The sequence below is a fragment of the Lingula anatina genome, chromosome 4 (assembly GCF_051362555.1).
Source record: "Lingula anatina isolate TDL-2025a chromosome 4, LinAna3.0, whole genome shotgun sequence".
Classification (NCBI taxonomy): Eukaryota; Metazoa; Brachiopoda; class Lingulata; order Lingulida; family Lingulidae; genus Lingula; species Lingula anatina.
This window is the reverse complement of record NC_141770.1, coordinates 1,937,728-1,959,331: the sequence shown is the minus strand read 5'-3', so window position 1 is coordinate 1,959,331 and position 21,604 is coordinate 1,937,728. Positions and strand designations below refer to the sequence as shown.

General features: G+C 38.2%; 2 protein-coding genes across 3 annotated transcripts in view; one reads left to right on the top strand and one right to left on the bottom strand.

Annotated features, from left to right (window-relative positions):
* Window positions 1–863: 863 nt before the first annotated feature.
* On the bottom strand, window positions 864–12,276 carry LOC147762032 (uncharacterized). Its single transcript, XM_087011761.1, has 5 exons — window positions 11,938–12,276; window positions 5,769–5,988; window positions 3,837–4,107; window positions 1,836–2,194; window positions 864–1,536 (listed from the first exon to the last, which is right to left on the bottom strand). The coding sequence occupies exons 1-3, from the start codon at window positions 11,998–12,000 to the stop codon at window positions 4,010–4,012; spliced, it is 381 nt and encodes a 126-aa protein (XP_086867887.1). The 5' UTR covers window positions 12,001–12,276; the 3' UTR covers window positions 864–1,536; window positions 1,836–2,194; window positions 3,837–4,009.
* Window positions 12,277–16,435: 4,159 nt separating this feature from the next.
* The window catches only part of LOC106181749 (uncharacterized), a 28,991-nt gene continuing 23,822 nt past the window's right edge, over window positions 16,436–21,604 (top strand). Inside the window, exons 1-2 of one of the 2 annotated variants that reach the window (XM_013566220.2) lie at window positions 16,436–17,193; window positions 19,904–20,544. In XM_013566220.2, coding sequence (XP_013421674.2) covers window positions 20,280–20,544 — 265 coding nt within the window. In that variant the 5' untranslated portion in view covers window positions 16,436–17,193; window positions 19,904–20,279. Of the gene's footprint in view, window positions 17,194–19,102; window positions 19,276–19,903; window positions 20,545–21,604 lie in introns of those variants that run through there. The other variant, XM_013566222.3, reaches the window with a different exon arrangement.

The window sequence follows — 21,604 nt, the reverse complement described above, 5'->3', positions numbered from 1 at the left end:
CAGGAAGTTCCTGCGGCCTTATGGTAAGGCTAGACTCCGGCGACACTGTACAGTACCTGTCATCTACATTTCACCCCCCCCCCCCCCCCACACACACACACACACACACACCCACACACACACACACACACACTTTTCCTCCAGGCTCCTTGTCAACGAAAGCATTTTACAATATGAATCATGGTCGATTAAAATTATTCAAAAAACTCCATTCTCTCCTGTGAATCAAGAACTCACTTGACCTCATGCACTTGCATCTGAGTAGTAAATGGGGAGGGGTGAGTTTGGTTATATTATTTTCGTTTATTATTATTGTTATCATTATTTATATATTTATTTATTTTTTTACTGAAATTTTCTTCTTTAGGATGATTTCATCAAAGGTATACCTTAAAATTTCTTTTTACTTTTTGCACGTGAAAATTTTTTTCATTTGATTTTGGTATTAGCCCTTAAATAGCTGCGTACCGTTGAATTTATTAATTACTTATAAAAACATCGTCAGGCAGGGGCAGTGGGCACGTGCCCTGCCCTCAGCTTCTGAAATACCTCTTCTTGCACTTTTAAAAGAGAAATTAAAAAAGAAGCATTTATCCGTCAAATTGTGGTATTATTCCTGCCGTCTGTTTGTAATATTTCATACTTGTGACCCCCTCCTCCCCTCCGCTAAGATCTAACATGTTGTATCCTAGCCCTTCCTTACCAAAAAACGGAATACTCTTAAACATAATTAAAACAAACTACAGATATTTGATTTCTATGATATCATTTAATAACGATTTTAAAGCCACAAGCACGGCGAAACGAATTGAAGAGAAATATAAATCAAAAATTAAAAATACAAATACATTTGAAATTTTCGAAGCTATTATCATTGCATGACGTCTCCACTGTACTTCACCATCAATCAAGACTTGTGAAAATTAGAAAAAGTACTAGAATTACTCTTATTCTTTTGCGACATATTGCATTTGTTTTAAGTGCCAAATGTGTTTTTCTCCGCTATGATCAGTCTTGTGTTCGGAGATTTCTCCATAATTGTTTACATCCTCGAAATAATGTCAGAAACTTGTTACGGCAAAATGTTTGATTCAATCTCTTTACAAAAACCCACATGCAAGAATTTGCACTTCGACCACTGTCAAAATAAATACAAACAAACAAAAAAATAGAACAGTTATCGTAGAACCGAAAGAGTAGCGTGCACCCCCACAAATTTCCGTTTCATTGTCCATAATTCCGTTCCTTTTGTCGATTTTCTACTCTCACATGGACGTTCACCAAAGAACAATAAGTGAGTCAAAAATCAGCTTTTCTCAGTTCTGTTAGTCAACAGACAGAAAGATTCCATGGGAATAGTGTTTTAAAAGTGACATGGTCCGTAGTAACCCTATGTCAACGGCTGTGAAACATAAAATGGCGTCCAGCGCTTCCCGTGTTCCACATGAACATCAGTGACTGAAGACAGAAGGCAGTTTGTACAGAGTTGTTGGTAATCCTCTTTGGTCATCACGCCATTGATCATCGAGTAACATCCTGGTTAAAAGAGACATAAGAGAAAGATTATTTTTTCTGGCGTCTGTCATGATTTTGATCGGTGCACACAAATTATTTATGTACCGGTAAAAGAGAACAAAAGGGTGAAAGTCAGGATACAAAATTAATGGTATTAAATCTGATAAGTCGGATGTGAAATAAGTTTTTAGGAAAAACGTTTTCTAGGGGATGCCACAAGTGTGTGTGTGTGTGTGTGTGAGAGAGAGAGAGAGAGAGAGAGAGAGAGAGTAACTAAAGCAATTTGTATACATGTTACGGATAAACTTCAATCCACTTACGTCATCGGCGTGGTTTGCTGTTAAGGGAATCCCCTAAACGGTATAGCTGTCACCTGTGGCCAGGCGACAAGTGTCGTAACATCGTTTCCTGGATCTCCGTTCCAATCCCCACATATCCCTTCTATGTCCCAGATCGGAGGAATGTGAATCTGGAGACAATGTCGGGCCACAAGTATCCAAATGTCAAACAGGACGGGTGGCAGGAACGTGCAACGAACCTCAATGTAGAAATCCCCATCTTTCAGAATTACCGAAATCCGAAAACCACGCCCCTCGAAGATCACACCTTCTGCAGCACCGGGACCAAGGCTTACAAAACCAACCCATATCGGCAGACCAGGTACAAATTCACTTCCCACCTGCAATGATGATATTGTTATCTTACCATAATAATAATAAGCATTAAATTTATAACTAAAAAAGGACTCAGATAGCACATCCTCTGCCAAAAGAAATAACAAAGTAATTATTAATTCATAAATTAATTAATGGATCAGCACCAAAATCTGATCTTTTTTTCTTTAATCCTCTCCTGAAAATGTCATCAAAATCTGTACATAATTAATCAATTCATTCATTCATTCATTCATTAATGGAATCTAATCCTTTCTTCCTTGGGCCATTTGTGACCTATCCTTAAAATTCTATCAAAATCTGTTCATTACTCTTCCTACTGAACAGAGAAACAAACAAGCAAACGAACAAATAAAATTACTCATGCAGCAAAAAAATTGCGAATTTTATATAATAAAAGTAAATGATTCACACACGCGCACACACACACGTATTACTAGTACCATAGTTTAAAAGTGCATTTTACTCTGGTTCCTTATTCATATACCCAACTGTGTTTACTTTTGGAAAGGGTTGAGTCCAACCATTAGAATATCCTTCTATCGGATCCCCTAGCTGTAAGAGTGCCTACCTACGAAGCAGGCAGATGTGGGTTCGATTCTGTCTAGGGACATACTAGTCTTTCATGATAACACAGTGATAGACTAGTGGATCAGAGACGCGATACCGCCTCCGGATATTGCAAAATTTAATTAATGAGTTTTATCATGCTATTACTTTATTTATTTATCTATCATACATCGTAAACAAGACAATAATGTGCCACATTAAATGTTGAAAAATCTGTTCCAAATAACCTACATTGCACCTGATATTAAAGATTTCCAAGATTTGTAGATATGAGGGGCATAACATATGCAATCCATGGTGAAAAAGTAGGTCAAAGGTCAAAGGTCAAATTCAAGAACATCTTAGTAGGTTAAAGATTAAATTCAGGTGTAAGATTGCCAATACATTACTTCCTATTTAAGTTCAATAGTAAACATGGGCGTATCTCTACCAGAAAACTTGCAGTTCAGTTCATCATGAAAAGTAGGTCAAAGGTAAATTTCAAGGTCACAGTAAGATTGCCAGAATATGACTTCCTATTCAATTTCAATAGTAACTATATGGGTAATTTTGCCAATTTTGGGGATATCAGAGATATCAGAGAAAATTGCAAAGTTAATAGTGAAAATAAGGCCAACGGTACATTTCAAGGTCACAGTTAGATTGCCAGTATATATCTTCCTAATCAAGTTCAATTGTAACTATGGGCGTATCTCTGCCAGTTCTGGAGATAAAATGGATGAAATTTGCGAAGTTCACGTCTCGAACCTGAACTGTCCCACGGTTACATTATACAGACGTTAGCTGAAAAGTAGGTAAAAGGTCAAGATCACCTTAAGATTGACGATAATATGTGAATACCTATTCAAATAACTTCGGGCGTATCTCTGCCAGTACTGGAGATATAAGGGTCGGAATTTATTAAAAAGTTTAGTTTATGGTGAAACTAGGTCAAATGTAAAATTCAAAGTCACGGTAACATTGCCAATTTATGTCTCCCTATTCAAGTATAATATTAACTTTTGGAAGCAGTATATTAAGTGGCCTGACAGACAGAGGGAGAGAGAGAGAGGGGGGGGGGGCAGAGGAGTGACTTACCGTTACTTTGTACAGTCCATCTGGATCTATAGTCTTTTTGTACTCAATTTTCACGTAGAAAAAAAAGGACTTGAATTTCACTGCTGACAGACGGGTCTTCGGTCCTCCATCAAAGAATTCCTGTTCCGTTATTATATACCAAAGCCAGCTTATTATAGGCTTTGCCATTACACCTATAACGGTGGGCGGGGTGTTATATCTGAAGACTTTCCCATCACACGTAACATAGCGGACATCACGTGCGCATGGCATTCACAACCCGGGATTGCCGCTGAAATGATCAGGGGTAACTTGATTGAAAAAGGAAAACTGGTTTGGATGCATTCCAGTACCTCCATAAAGCTCCATTTAATGATCTTATTGAAGGTGAATGATACGCTAGACACAATACAGAGGGATTTGAAAAGTAAAAACTTCTGTATTGAAAAGCTTTGGGACCTATGGTATATAAGATAACAAAGATGTCAAATGTACAGACAAAAACCAGGAAAAAACGATGCATAAAACAGAAAACTGTCAATTCTGATGACATAATACATTAATACGGGTCAGCACCAAATTTTAATAATGTAAAACAGGCAATATGGTTGTAAGTAAAATGTGTACCTAACGTAACGCTTCAGGCCCATGAAGTTTAAGTTTTCACTTTGAAAATACCGGGAATAGAAAAATGAAAACTTCACAACAAATGTCATACATTTGGGAGTAATAACCCAATATAGCTGGTTTTCCAACTTGAGATGTATGTCAATCCATTCTTTTAAGTTACAAAATGATAAGTACATGTAACACAGTTTCCTGTCATAGTGTTCTGAATAAGGGGTAAATTGCCACCAAAACGCGTTTTTCAAGACCCCTTAGCAAACACCAAACTGGTTTCAGCAGGTTGGAATACCAAAATACCTATGAGGAAAGCACTGTGAACAGCAAAATAGAGACTATGACCTTTTCTGAGTAGAACCCTGAAACAGCGTGGCTTTCTTTAATGAAGTCAAATTTCATCTGTACCGCTAAACTATTCAAAACAGAGTTAAAAGAAATCCTGAAGAGGTCTACGACGAAGTGTGTGCCGCGTCTGAAGTTACTAGGGTCATTGAAAGCTTCAGTATTTAGAGTGGATACCACATTGGTGCCAAAACAATGGTAGTCATTGCTGAAAATCTGAACCAGATCAAATAAAGGAATAATCTAGGGAAAAAAATTGACTACCATTTGATAACGGGCACCGTAGGAACAATTTCAGGTTGCACTATAAGATTGCCGGTTCACATAGAGCACATATAAAATCAGATAACTTACAGACCCAAAGAAATGAGCAGCTACCTTTGTCATCAAAATTTTGGCCCACATAGACTACATGTAGGGAGCTCATTACTCGCCAAATCAACGGCCTACATGTCCTACAACGAAAACGAACCAAATTGAACAAAATAGGCCTATGGCTGGAATGTTATTGCAGACTTAACTTTAAAAAGCTATCCCGACAAATGCCTTGCCGCTTGAAAGCTCTGGTAGCAGTGCAGCCAGATGAGGTCAGGCGTAACAGCGACTGTAATTCTTTTAAAGATGATAATTTGGAAAAGATGGAGATCCAACATATAGCTTTTAATTGTTGTCGCACGACTAAGAATAGGCAATATATTTTTGTTTGCTTCTCTGGCGAATTCATTTAATGAACTGATGTCACAGGGACATCAAAGAGATATTTGAAATTATTAGAACACGATTTTAATCCTTGTTTTTATTTACCGGGAAACAAAATAAGAAAAAACTGATAAAAAATATTACATATAAAATGTCAAGTCTATATTTAGTAGCGTTAGATTAACAAACGTGCAGCTCAATAACATTCTTGCTAACACTTGAGTTAAAGTCATCAACGATAAATGTTTGTTTTCATATTCGGTCACGTTTGCAAAAAACGTAACTTACGTATTGGACCAGCGGGCAGTGGCTCCTGATCCTCGGCTGGAAGGTCAGCCATTTCAGCTGTAGCATTGTCTCTCTGAGCCTCTTCCTGCGGAGTAAAGGGGACGGGACCCGCGCCAGTTACGGATGTCACCGTTGTCAAAGCGATGATCAGAAGCACGGCCACGCCTCTTTGTCCTGTCATCTTCAAGAGAGTCCCCTTTCTTGTCCAATGTGTAGCAGACTAGAAGTAGAAAGGGCAACTGCGACGCTCTTTCCTCCGTTCTTCCTATTTATACAATTTTTAAAGGTGGACACGCAGCAATTTTCCACGTGAGCAAACTGAGAGTGCGCGTGCGCGTTCTGACAATGTGCGTAGGTTGATGCAGAGGAGTTGTGGGTTTTACAAATAAAAATGAAGAATAAAGAAAGAAATAAGAGAGAGAGAAAGAAGAATCTCAAGCTCCACTTAATATCTCTCTTACTCAATTTTTACTGTTAATTTCAAAGTATGTTTCGGTGGTCTTTGTCATTTCGCTGCATGCGAGATCTTTTGCGAAGACTGTTAAATTATCAAGTTCATATATTTCATATTTATACATTTTAAGTCGTGACTTGGTCGACCAGCACAAAACTATCCTAGACGTTATAGAAACCTTCGATCATTTGACCAATGATGTACACTGCGACGCCAATATGGAGCAAAATAGTAAGATCACTAATCAATCAATAATCAAAAATCAAAAACTAAGTTATAGACCGATTTTGATGAAATTTTCAGGAACTGTCAGAAGTGGGCCAAGAAACAGATGATTAGTTTTTGGTGGTGATCCGGATCAATAATCAATCAATCAAATAATCAAATAATCAAAACGTAATCATTATAGAATGAAAATTTAGGGGTGAAACGGCATTGGATGGAGACTTTGCTGCCTTGGCGGATGTCTGCGCTCTCTGAGTGTTTTTCTAGTTATCCATTATTTTAATTAGTGAAATAATTTAACGCCTTGGTATTGAAAGTGAGAAAAGGTTGTTTATGCCTTGCTTAAAGCAAAATTATACAAAACAAACAAACCCAAAAATCACTGAATTCCCAGGCCACTTCTAATACATGTAGCGTGTCGGACAACGATTACTACAACGATTACTACCAATTCAATAGGCCATTTAGTTTTCGAAGCGTTTTTCTCCTTCGATATTCATTTACAATAACTTATTTACTTATGGGGGTACAATGAGTTATAATCTACAAATTGAATGTGTTAGCAGGCATCTGACAAAAAGGGAGGACAATATAAAAATTGTTCTTTTTTGTCCCCGTCCACTATCATAACGTTATCAGCAGACACTGAGTAATAATGACACGTTGCTACCCACCTCCCCCCCCCCTCCCAGGGAGACTTAAGAAAATCTTTGACTCATCCACTAAAACCCAGAAGCCTTTCTTAATTAAACCACAAGGTACCTTAATGTCTGAAATATTTAGTATTTTTGAAGACATTCTAGCTTAATTAATGCGGGTTTCAGCCGTCTTAAGCAGAAAAATTTGTGTGGTTAGATTACGTAAGACTTATTTTTTCCATCTTATTACGTTCAGGAATATTCCAGACTGCGCACGCGTGTCATCTTATCCTTCATATGTTCAGTTCGAGTTACAGTTACATGATAACCCGTCTTCCTCTTTACGATATAAATCTTATAAAATGTCATAGGTAAAAAGGATTAAAATGAACACCAGAAAGATTTTATCAAGTTAGAAACCAGACGACCTCTGAAAAAGCCACTGTAAACAGCAAAACATCGTTGTCTGTTTCTCTAATGAACTGGGGACCATACCTATTTCTGCGTAGAACACTGAAACCGCGTGACTTTCACCTGTCAAATTTCACCTGTACCGCTTTTAGTGGCCAAAGTAGAGTTTACAGACATCCTAAAAAGACCAGACATCAGACAAAACCTATCCCAAAGAATACCTTGCCGATTGAGAGCCCTGGTAGCAGCATGATAATGTCAGACGCACCAGCGGCCGTTGCTGTGACTAGAGACTGATATGAGGGTCTTCTGTGGGGCGTGTAATTCTTTTACAAATGATAATTTGGAAAATATAGAGATTCAAACTGTTTCACGGTGTTGTCTTAGCTATAGAAAGACGCGCGTTACACTGGTGTACGTAAGTTTCCCCAGCCCCAGTCACTCCGTTATGACTCTTGAATAGCAAAATCTGTTTTCAACTGCCATATGTTGTCATTTGTGTTTTTGTCAGTATATTCAGTTCCATCTGAAGATTTTAATTAGCGTTTAGGGGCTCAGGTAATGTGGTGGAAAAAGGGAAAGACGTCGCATATTTGATGAAGTGTTTGAGCCAGCTGAAAGCATCTCTATGCCGCAAACCTTGAATATGAAACCTTCAATGTCAAAACAATTAAATCACCTTTTCTACGTTCTATCAAACAAGAGATCAAATGCATCTTACGTGTCAAATGGAACTGTGTATTTATGGAAAATCAACGGTTAATCTTCATTTAAATCATCTTTCAGAAACCAATCAAGTGATTTAAAAACAATTTGATATTTTAAAATATCACCATCATCATCACCATCATTCAGTGTCCTGCCGTTCAGCTTTGGTCAGGGCCGTAGCCTCCGGGGGGGCAGGGGGGGCAGCTGCCCCCCCTGGGATTTAGAATTTTCCACACTGGTAGGGGGACACCCCCTCCCCCTTGGGGGGCTTTGCCCCCTCGTGTCCGCTTACTGCCCCCCCTGGCATTTTGCTCAGGCTACGGCCCTGTTGGTGATCATGTCTCCGCACATCTCAGTCCCGAGTGGCTCTCAGCAAGTCAACTGTCGTCTCCAGTCCCATCCAGGATACCAGACCGTCTCTGATTTTTTCCCATTGTCTTCCGCGGCTTCTTTTCCCATTGATTTTGGCCGTAGTGGTCAGATGCTCAAGACCCCCATTCCTTATAATGTGGCCGAAAATTTTTGCTTGTCGTTTTCGAATTTTGTTAAAGAGCGATCTTTTGGCGTCTGCATCTTTCAACACATTTGTATTTTTTTTCTATCAGTCCAAGGTATGTGCATCATTCGTCTGTAAAACCACATTTCAGTTGCTTCGATTTTCTTCTTCATTTGTTTACTTAGGGTCCAAGCTTCGCATCCATACATAAGAATAGGTTCGATGTAACATTGTAAAACTTTCTTTCTCGTGATAATTGATAGATGTTTGTTGGTTAAAACTGATTTCATTTTTTTTTTTTTTTTTTTTGAAAAGCTGCCTTTGCTTGAGCAATCCTTGATTTTATTTCCGTGTCGCTGCACCCATCGGCTGCAATACGAGTTCCTAGGTATTTAAAAAGAGGGTTTTGTTTTAGTTCTGTTCCGTTTGTGTAAATTTTACAGTTAGCTATTTCTTTCTTTCGGCTAACAACCATTACTTCCGTCTTCTTGCTGTTCAACTCCAGACCTTTTTCACCACTTTTTGTTTCCACGATGTTTAGAGATTCGTGTAAGTCCGCCTCATTTTCGGCAATCAGAACGGTGTCATTCGCATATCGCAGGTTGTTAAAGATGTGACCACCAAAACTGATTCCCGGTTTCCCATCTAACTCTCTCATTTAAAATATCACGACTCTATAAATACTACAGAAATATTTTTATGCTTAGAATTTCAAAATGATCATTAAATTTTGTCTGTCAGTCTTTCTACATCTGTCGACCCCCTCTTGATTGGCATAATGACTTTCATGATCGTTTTCATTTTGAAATACAACTAAAATTACAACGTTTCCCTTTTATCGTTAAAAAAGAATCAATTAACACGCATGCAGAATATATCAACCTTGGTATGACTTACCCCACCCTCGTAGTCATTTATTTCAATAGTCCTACGAATTAAATATCTTTATTTTATTGCATTAAATGACAATATGTTGTAAGATACAATATTTTAAATACAAACGGTTAGTGCCACGTTTCTAATAAAACAAAGAAACAAAAATATAACAATGGCAAAAACACCATAAAATAAATATACGAGTTTAGAAATGTATGAATTTAAACTATGGATTGGTCCCTTATTAAATACAGTTAAACTTGCCTGCAAGATCACTGGAATAACTCTATCAGTTATTCAACCTGCATCTCCGTCCGACTTTCAGGTGGAAATCAAATTTTATGGGGCGTGGTCTTTCAACCCGTGACCTCCACGTACACATACGAACATATACGACACCGAACACAATCACAACAAACCTTACATTTACATCATGCTAAATACCATCAATTTTTAATAATAAAACAAAAGTATCATGGATATTCAGAAAATGTGTCTAGCAAAGGTCTTCAAGCCCATGGAGGTCCAAATTCACACCTTGAAAATGCCGATTTGTAAAAATTTAATTTTTACAAAAAACTATATAAATTCCAGAATATTAACTAATAAGACAGATTTTCCAAATGAAGCTGTATTCTAGTCCTATGTTTCTTTCCTTTTAGTTTTAGTAGAATAAGTGACATGGTTTTCCTTTAATGGTCACCAAGGAGGCAGTGCCCAAAATAGAGTTTTCTTCAATTTTGATGCAACATTACATTATGCTTAACAGCATAATGATCATCAATTTTAATTATAAAATAAAAGTATCATGCATATTCAGAAAAATGTGACTAGCAAAAGTCTTCAAGCCCATGGAAGTTCAGAGTCATACCTTAAAAATGCCAAAATGTAAACAAGAGATAACTGTACTGAAAAAAGTTTATTTCCATTTTCGATACCTTTTTACATAAATCAGAATAATCAATTTACTGATATTTTCTATTATTAACTAAGAAAATTGTCGAGATAGGAAAAATATCAATAGAACAATTTTAAATGTCCAATTTGATCCATGCTGAGAGTCTGAACATAGTGAATGATTGAATCTGACAAACTGCAATGATACCAGTTTATTTCCATTTTTGACACTTAATTACACAATACCCGATAACAGGTTTACCATCATTTTATATAATCAACTAACACTGTTAAGATGCAGAAAATGTAAATGAAAAAAACACTACGAATCTAATTATTTCAATAATGAGACTGTTAACATGCCTAAGAATTAAAATTGAGGAAAAACCAGTTACATGTATATTCAAAAAAGGCATAACTTCATCAAAACTAAACCGATCAAGCTTCTTTTCAAACTCGATCTGTATATTAGTCAGACTGATCACTCCTGTGAGTTGCAAGACAACAGGCTAATTGGTTCTCCTCGAAATGTGTTATCAGTGTTGCATATATGCTGAAAAAAATCATTAAAAAAATGATGTGGTCATTTCAGTCAATGCTACGAAGGCGTACATTGCCGTGTTCATTACTTAACTTCGGCTAGCTTTCACCCTGCGGAATATCAACAGAAGTGGAAAAAATAGGAGAAAATAAACATAGTACAATTACGACCACTTGGTTGTGGATAGTAGTAGTAGTAGTAGTAGTAGTAGTAGTAGCAGCAGCAGCAGCTTACACCCAACCTCTTAGTCTCCACGTTATGTATCCAGACATATATTCAGAGAGCATTCAGAGTGTATTCTCTTTTATCTGAAGCTTCTTGAAATGTGGAGAGGTACTATGAAAATAGCAATAACCTCGCATATCTAATTATGTGGATAGGTCGGACAGCTTCCATTTTCCCATTATCTTTGAACGTGAATAATAAAACCGGTTTCATGTAAGCTATCTAATTTCAAGATTAAAAACATCAAACATCAAATAAAGCGCTGCATTTTTATCAGGTTATTGATAAATACTTATGGAAATCCAATTTCATTTATCATTGATAGAGTTTTATAAGCATAATATCACTCTGAAATGTAAGCTAGAATAAAACTGAATATTTTCGATCACTGTCATCTAGTTCATTGACAAAATGTGTCATTCCCCGGTCACTGAAGTGACATTTTACAATGCCAGTTGCCTTTTTTAATATTTACGTAGCTTTTATTTAACTATTTCTCCTTTTTTATTTATGTTTCACCACAATCAACTGACCTCTTATTTCCCTCTATTTTGAACCAACCAAATAATATATTTTTATCTATCTATCTATCTATCCATCTTGCTTCACTTGGGTGTATCACGTTGGCATCACCAGCTCTTGTTTTAAAAATTAAATTATATTTTATCTTGTTTTCAACCATTTTCTCTTTGTCTTACCTCCAGTAAGCGTTTTATTTTCAATCCACATTTCAGGCTCCTGATCGACACCAGAATCTTCATCTCAATCTGACATTTCTATCATCTAAGATTGGTTATAAGAATTTTTTTAATGTTAAAATGTTTCTGCGTAGCCTTTCTTCATCTGTTTTTCCCGTTTGGTTCTCACATGAGTTTCTTCATTTTCAGCACTTTATCACAGTATTTGTCTTTTATCATACAGATGAACAAATTAACATGTATGCAGGTCACGTCAAACTGGCTCTGCCTATAATGCTACCCTCGTGGTCATTTAGCACATTTCATTTCATTTTATGAATATTTCCTGTGTCATCGCAAAGAACCCTTCGTTGTAGATGTGTGAAATGGAACAGATCACAGTCGTATTAAGCCATATGAGCAACCTGTTACTGGGTTAACCTATTTGTGGTCAGTGAGTAATGTATCTGCAGCTATATGCTGGTGTAATATTGTAAAGCGCTGCTTTTATGTTGTATGCTGTATAATATCTGTGAAGCAGGTGACAGTTTGTCAGCAATTAACTGTCTTCTTGTGGTAAATCCTTCAAATGGTTCACTTGATGTTCAGACAGTTTTGAAGATGCAATAAATCAAAATAATTTCTTATAAAGATTCACCAATAGAGCAATTATTCCGTCTCAGGAATGAATAAGTGCGGAATCTGCCATTTGGTTAAAGGAATAAGGAAATAATTCAAAATGTCAGGGAAAACGAGTGCAAGATATGGTCCGGTGTAATAGGAATGGAATTCCGCTACCCATTACCTTGTACAGGTGACATTCGTCCCATATACTAACTCCAATAACCCAAATAACCCTTAACTATCAGGCCCGTAGCCAGGGGGGGTTCGGGGGGTTCGAAAGAACCGCCCCTTTTGCTGGGAAAAGGTCCACTCTGGGTAAAATTTGACCTAGGTACATAAAGTTTTTATGGAAAAAGGTCCACTTTTTCAGAAAAAGAACCCCCCTTTTGAAATTGCTGGCTACGGGCCTGACTATTCTTATCGTATGGGAGCCCTGACTTCTATTCCTAGGACTACCATTCCTGTTACAGGTACATCGGTGTTTTCGTCGTCATAGGGAGTTAATACACGCTTAGACCCCATTTCCAGAGATAAGATCGATCTACTTTAGATCGACCTACCTCCCTGGGGGTTCACGCTAAATAGCTGTCAGCCGAGCGGGCACGAATGTTAATTACCCCCTTACAGCTTGTAGTAGGCGGGAATGACATTTAAGCCGGATTATCTGACAGTAATCTAGTGAGACTCCCCGCGGGGATAGATCGATCTAAATGCTCTGGGAATACGCCCTTAGATAATGAGGTTTATGCAATTGGTCAATGCCCTTTGGCTGTATCAATTCACCATTACAACCCCCTCCTCATTCGCTCTGCCACATGGCATTGGAAGTAGGGGTAATATTAGTCAACCCACACCCCTCGTTTCCACTCTGCATCCCCGTTCTTCTACATGAATTATACTTGTACAGAGGAACACACACACGCACACATATACATATATATATATATATATATAGAGAGAGAGAGAGAGAGAGAGAGAGAGAGAGAGAGAGAGAGAGAGAGATACACACACATAGGTCAAAAATGTTGTCCCACCCCCCAATTCCATGTGCTTTTATTTACAAATGGTCACCTCAGGTATAAATTGCTATAAACAGTGTTTTCCATAAGAATACGGACAATGAGTAATGAAAATGGGGAATCAAACTACAATTTGATTTATTTTACTAATTAAGATTATTGATTATTGGATGTATGTGATTTACACAAGGTTTATTTAAAACAAATATTGGATTTCGAGTAGAATAATTGCCCAGTAAATTATGCCGATAGGTTCATTTTACTTTTTCATGTTATTTATTTATTTCGATAGAAGACAGAGGGTTACAGACTTATTGTGTCATAGAAGACAATTCTGAAGTTGTTTTATGTAGATGTGGCAGTGGTCCCTCTATAAGGGTTATTGTAATACCATATATTTGAATTATTTACTGAATTCCATAAGAATACGGACAATAAGCATTGTAAGGGGTTTATTGTAGACTCAATTATTATTAAAATAGAACAAATTAGAGGGATTAAATTGTTTGACAATTTTGAATGAACAATTATTAGTCTACTCTCAGATTTAAAATACATAAAATGAACGGTATTATATTTTTTAATAATAAATTCTGGGGACACAATTAGTTCCATCCTCCAGCTTTGCTACATTTTGAATAGAGGGTGTAAAAAGTGGTTATTGTTGACATTTGTTTTGGAGAAATAAAAAACAGGAATTGTAAGAATGAGAGAAATGATAATTGTCAGCTGTAAATTCCCAGTTCGAGAAGACAACGAGGGACAACGTGGGACGTGGGACAGAGGTGGAGCCACCGTCAGTGCTCTGGTTCTCAGGCTGATAACAAACCACTGTGTCAAAAAACAAAAAAAAAAAAATAATAATAATAATAATAATCATAATGATAAAAATTATAACAATAAATATAAGAAAAAATATGAAAATATCTCCAGAAGAGTGTAAAACTCAGGGGTTGCGTGGTTTTAAAAAAACTGCTCGTGGTATAGCAACTTGGGGATTTAAAAGGCAGGAGCAGCGCAGTGGGAGGGTCTAGAGGGTAAAAATGATGTTGTTTGTGATATATATATACTGGGGGTCCTGAGGGAAGGGACGACACAGTGAGAGGGCCCAGAGGGTTAAAGCGTTCAGCCTATTGTCTTTTGCAAAGGGGAAGGGGGGTGGAAGGATCCCATGGGAAAAGGTTAGAGAGAATCCAGGCCTCCACCTTGAAATCGACTAAAACAGCCTTCGTCAGCAACGAGAATTGTTAAACAATATACCCGTTTATTTAACTCCAAATTAAGCACTTGGTTTGAATGTGTTTAGATTCCAAGTGAGCACCCCCTGTCATCGTAGATTATCGCAGGTTCGGATTGCGCTTTTTATCTTATCTAACGCAATGACTGCTGCCACGGGTGTAGCACATCTATCGCAATGACTGCGGTTACGCTTATGGCATATTTAGAGCCTACAATCCACGACAGCAACTGCTTCAACTTTTTTAATCTGTGGAGATCTCCTGAAGGTTTGGATATATAGATATCAAAAATTATATGAGTAATTTTCAGACGCACAAAATATACCTTTAATACTTAACAGGTTATTTCAGTCCCCGCATCATATATATCACACCCAGTGACAATATAGGTTATTTCACAAAACCAGCAAAAAATGCTTAAATCGTTGATTATAATACCATATTTTATTCTTTTAATAATGGTACATTCAAAAGCGTCAATCCGCATGTATGTCCATGTGTTGAATGCTGCCTGTAAAACAAAACGGAATCCACACTTCATCTACCTTACTGAAGAAAACGTTTGCCCTGAGACATACGTCATTCCGAAGGACAGGTTCCCCCCTTGCGTGGAATATCCCGTTATATAGTGTCACCTTCGTATTTTGTCCAGGTTAAACTGGCGGTCCTCATCTATTATAGGGAGAGGACAAGAAAAATTAACAGCTGAGTTGAGAAGCGTGTCACAACCTTTACATGAAATAACGAGATCAAAGGTTGGTGATCCACGAGTGGTATTACAACCTGTCTTTGTTTGTTTACTTGTTTATTTGGCTTTTCTAAGTAATTTACGTTCATTTCTTTCTTTTTTCTTTATTTTTATGCCTTTTTTTATTCCATATTTTCTTTCATCTTTTACTTTGTCATCAATTGAATTATTCGTTCACTTAATCATCTATTCATTTTTATTGAGTTACATTTTTTCTTTCACTCACTTTACAGTTACCAACTCATGCTTTCTTCTTCTCTTTCTTTGTATTTTATTTTTATTCTTTTGATATCAACACCATTAAACAATAAATTAAACTGCCCATGTTAATACTATCATGGTGTGCTGCCTTTCCAAAAAAATCAGGATAAATGAACGAAAATCTTAATTGTTGAAACAGTAAATTCACAGATATATTCAATTTTTTGTCATAATCATCACAAATGTCACCGTTTTATGCCTCGCCCATTCCAAACAATTCAAACCATCGATTTTTTTAAATTCTATAAAAGTTTCCTACATAGTTTTGACATTTGTGATTATAATTTTTAATAAAATATGATATTTACCTTACCCTCTCCCTAAAAAATGTCAGGTACCAAAATTCACGGCACTGAAAGTTAACAAAGCGTGCAGTGGACGGTGGATGACGACCTTGTTTTCCTAATCCTCTCCACCTGCTCAAAACCCCGTTTAAAACGCTCACATCGTCCCCCAGGATTTCACGTGAGGACCAGGGGTGATTAGTCCTTAGGAAATGAAATCAATAGCGTCCAAGAGAGACGCATCTGGGAGGAATTAACAGCTGGGAAAGCAGACGATTCCGTCAGCGTGTTGATTGGTGGATGCGCAGTGAGCGAAGCGGCCGGGATGCGAGGCTAGCGCAGAGGGCGTTGAAGCTCACTTAATGCTAGGCAGTAACGAACGCTGCTGCAGTGGATCTGCCTCTAATTAACCACGACGGGATTAAATACATCCTTCAAATTCTCAGGGTTCTGCCGGTTACTGATAAACGCAGTTTTCACAATCGCAGAACAGTTTGGACTTGGAATATCCCTTTGGTTTCGTTAATCTTGAAGATTCACTGACCAGGGGAAGAAGTCGAGTGGATCGCGCGGGTGTTGGGGTCGCCCACTGTAATGTGATCGCCAGTGAAATACTTGCCGATGATGTCAGAGGAGTGAAGGTTGGAGGCACCGACATTAACGGATTTAGTGTTCTATAATCATACTGCTGGATCCGCACATTACATATTTATGTTAGCTATATTCAGTAGATAGGTCTACATCAGCAGAATGCAGGCTTCATGAACAAGACAGGATACTGAGAGAGACGAAAAGAAAAAATTACATATTTGAATCATCAACTTGCTGCTAGTGTGCGGAATATTCACTCGAGAATACCTTCTAGCGGTGCATACAGGGGTACGTTGAAAAAGTTGCAATATCATTGAAGAAAAGGGCGTTTTTAGACGAGAAAAACAAGCCTCTTATTACCTAAGCAGACGAAGATCAATTTTTGTCAATGTTTGACACGCCAGAGTGCAGAAAAAGAGGGATACGGAATTAGAATTGTGATCGATATCAAATTCCTTTTCGGCTGTATGGACTAACAAAGAGATGTGCAACCGTTACAGGAAAACTATGATGTAAGTAAGACTGTCAGAGCGACCAAGTTACTGTATTCTCACGTAAATAATCCCACAACCTAGAACACGGTATATATGTAGTTGCCCCCAGGCTCCCAGTTCATGCTTCCGACAGGGATTAAACAATTCAGTTTTATGTTAAGTTCTTGGGTTGAGCTACATTGCCTGGTGGCAGTTTGCCTGTTTTATTACAGTGTTACACTGCAGATTGCGCCTTTCTTAACGTCCTTATACTTTGTATTTGGCGGAAGAGGGTGTGAGGGGACCCCCCCCCCCCCCCCACCGAACCCTTCACCCTTCCCGCCCCCCCCTTCCCCAGTACCCCCTGTATCCGCCCACACAACAGTGAAGATGAAAGTTGGACGGGAGTGCTCGAGTATAGTATAACACGGACGTGGGAAGCCAGAGGCCTGAATGAATTGTAGAAGAGGAAAAGCTGAGAATAAAAGAGGTCCGAGTATTTACATAGGTTGTTTAGTACATTGTCAGTGACACCATTTCCCGTGGAACGAAGTAGATAGTGTAAATAATAGTTACAAGGTGGAAATGATACTTTGCTCTAGTCATGAGACATTTCATATGTTGAACCTTGAAAAACTGTAAGGTGGATTCAATACTATTTTTATTTATTTATTTATTTAGTTATTGTTTGTTTGTTTGTTTTGTTTGTCTGTTTGTTTGATTGTTTGTATGTTGGCGGTAAAAACGTGGTAAATTTTAAATTTCTACCCCATGGCCCTCAGTGCCGAGGTTAACGCAGTGCCGTCACTTACTTCACCCAGCTAACTCTCGTAGCGATCATCTCCAGAAATATGTCAACGTGAAGTTTTAACAGTGAAGTAGGTGACACATGGATATCAGTTGTCACTGGTATGGTACGGGGACCCACAGGTAACGCTGCTGGGAAAGCGGGCCCGTCAAAGTCGAGGCTGGTAACATGATACTGTCGCTATGAGTCAGCTATGAGCAACTCCAATATAAGTAGATCTCGTTCAGATTTGCGTTTACAAAAAAAAAGCGTTAAGCTTTTATTTCATGGAGTAGGTGTTTAATTGCACCTCTCTCTCTCTCTCTCTCTCTCTCTCTCTCTCTCTCTCTCTCTGTGAGCTTACACATCAAACCCATCTTCCGCTTGCCTCAGGTAGAAAAGAGGGGAATTGCAATCAAGCGACTCCATGCTGTTTTATGGACGGCCACGGTGTGTCTTGTCACAGCTCCAGTGGGTACAGTACTGTACGTTACGTGACAAGGTCGATAGGTGCCGAACAATAGCAGCGATGATATAGCAGTGTTACGTGTGTTAGGTACATCGTGAGATCACTGTCACTTGAATTAAAAGTATAATGAGCAGTGAAAGAAATCCCTGAGACTGGAATACTCCGTACAATAAATAGTAGAAACCAGCTGAGTGCATGGTGACATTAATACTGACAAATATTCTCGCTGAACAGTTGAAAACCGTCACGAATTAGCCAGAAACATACGTGTATCTGTGAATATCTGTTGAAAAGTCAATTTGTGGCCCTGAAATTGGGTAGGCCGTTGTTGAGTGAGGGGAGGGGGGTCATAAATGCTATCCCTCGACTGAATTTTAGATTTTTTTTTGGAATACGAATGTGATATAGGGCAGTTTTCCAATTATTTCTAATTATTTCGACCATTCTGTCAGTAGCCGAAGACTGCCATTTGGACGCAGAAAAATATAATATAATATATAAAAAATGTAATATTTCAAACGCTGGGTGATGTTAAAACGCTGTTGTAATTTAGTGCCGATATCGTTGCTCTCGTACAGCAGTGATGCATAAGGTGCCCTGCCCACAATAATAGAACTGTAAGTGAAACAATAACGCTGACACAGTCACTCTAAACCTATTACCGCAGTCACAAATATGAAGCTTACACCGTGACACCGTAATAAAATTTGAACCTTCACAAAAGTTGAGGCCATTTGTCCGTTTTCCGACTAAGTATCTCTGGGCTGAAATCTGATATTGTTTTCGCTCTCGCTTCAACTGATGTCACTCTTTACGAGGAAACGAAAGGCTCGTCCAGTGGAATAACCAGAAACCCGGAAAGCAGGTAGAAAGATTACCTTTAGCTGGAAATAAATAAACCTTGATCTCGATTGTGGATTACACACTCATATATAATATCCGGCTACTCATCATTAAAATTATTGTTATGAATTGGGGTTAATTACTTCCATTGTGTTTCTGTCATGATTGAATCCCATTTTATTCCTAATCCAACATGAGAAATATTTAGTTTTAAAACAATTCTGGGATTCTAAATTATATATTTATGTAGTTCTATTGTGCTTAATGGATGGGTCATATTTGTTTTGATTTGAGCGTCCATCGGAAGCAATGCGGATCAACTTGTACCGGATTTCCTGTACACCGGATCTTTATATATTCTGGTTCGGCTGCAGCCAAAGCCCAATTTGTGACTGAACTTATAAGACTCTGACTTGCAACTGTAAGATAAATACCAGTTGAAATTAAGATAGAACCGTTCACAGGGTTCTTTTTTTTTAGGTAAGGCATTTCAGACAAACCAATATATATGCTTGGCCTTACTTTGCTCGAGGTTCGCTATTTGGCCTTCAGAAGATTCGGTTCATTTGCGTATCTCTTATGACGAAGGTAACTGAAAACAGTGCCAGACTCAGAATTTTATGACTAATATTTCTCTTCTCTTGCTTCAGGTTATGATCAATTCTAAACTTTGCCAGGAAAGATAAGCAGATCGTTGTTCAGAAACACCGAACGTTGCCTTTTTGTCAGTGTCGGAAACCGCTGCGGAGTAAAATTCCAACGTTATCTACCAAGGGCTTCTATTGATTGTTGGAGTTAAAGGAAAGCAGTGCGTTTTGGGAGATAGAAAGCTGGCAATCTTGGGCAAGGCGCCATCTCAGCACGTAGTTGAAGCAAAAGGGAGAGTGAGGAATTTTTCTCCACATACTCTTTCTTATAAAATACGTCTGACTTCGCTGTCGTCATATTCCCTGCCACAGATTAAGCGACCTTGTGGAAAAGGTATCTCAGTGTAAATTGTTTATATAGCTACTCTCCACATCGGACATGGCTTCCAACACGTGGGACGGTCTAAGTTTTTGTAATTTATCCATAGAACAGGCGTCAGTGAACGGCTTCGCCACCATCAAGAACGCGCAGACGGGGAAAACGGATTATGCTTTTATAGTGGAGGTTCGCTGGTCTGATGAGAGGACGCGGTTTATAAAACGGACTTTCTCGGATTTTCTTAACCTGCAGTATAAACTTTTGAAATGCTGTGGAAATGAACTAAAAGCTATCGTCGTAGCCAAGAAGCTGGCCCTGCTGTCAGGTAAGATCTTGTTGATAACAATATTTATTCATATAATTTACATTTATACCTAATGATTTATATTGGCACGCTCTTGGAATTTGTCTAATCTTACATGGGACTTTGTGTTATGCATGGAATCCATGCCCCCTAACCCCCCCCTCCCCCATCAAAGAATATCCCTTCATTTCCACAGAAATACCTGTATTGGTAAACATACTTCTGTTAAAAAAGCCACCGATGTTAACGTGCTGTGTGCAATCTATAAATAGACCAGTAATGTTAGTTTCATGTAACATTAAGCTCGTTCAGATCTAGGACCGTGTTCGGTTGCTCCAGGTTCAGATCGATTATTTTTCATCTCCGACACACACAATGGCTTCCGTATTCCTGGATAACAAATGGAATTAAGTTGTATTTGTTTGCTGTATTATTTGTTACATACGTACGTGAGGCGTATTTATCTGCCGTCTAGGACCAGTGTAGAATATCTTCAGGTTAAAATTGAATTTCCTGCCCACCCCCCACCCCTCCCCCAATCTCGTTATACGTGTCGTACAGGCCGTTAGCTGCAATAGAGATGGCTAACTCGTATCCTCAGCTCTACCAGAGCCACGGAAGGCCTATTTTCACTATATATTCACAGATATGTATCTAATGAATTCACGGTGCATTTCTCCGTTGTGTTGTAGAAAGGTGCACATCATTTAGCTGTGGCCCTGGTAGAGGGCACTTTCTACAAGGGTAGCAGATACTATAGGAACCGAAAATTTCAAAAAGCCAGAGAATGAAATGGCTCTCTATTTATCTAAAGACATTTCTGTGAATATTTTGTGAAAAATTAATCTGAGGCCCTGGTGGAGAGTAGGTAACCCAGATGTCTACGGGACCCCACTCAAAACGGCCTATTATTATACACTGACATGAATATTGACTCATAATTATATAGTAAGTCATAAATGGTAACATTCAGGACGTGTTAATTGATCTTTTACACATTTTAATACTATGATTTCAATGACGGCAGGAAGCGGATGTGCTTTTTGTACACAGCTGTACACAAAACACGTAATCATAAGAC

Bases quoted from the DNA above. Each gene is read 5' to 3' on its own strand.
- LOC147762032 (XM_087011761.1), bottom strand. From the start codon at position 12,000: ATGAAGATTCTGGTGTCGATCAGGAGCCTGAAATGTGGATTGAAAATA. The intron at 5,989-11,937 runs GTAAGACAAAGA...TTCTACTTCTAG, and splicing joins AAATAAAACGCTTACTGGAG to TCTGCTACACATTGGACAAG. The intron at 4,108-5,768 runs GTAAGTTACGTT...TGATCATTTCAG, and splicing joins ACTGCCCGCTGGTCCAATAC to CGGCAATCCCGGGTTGTGAA.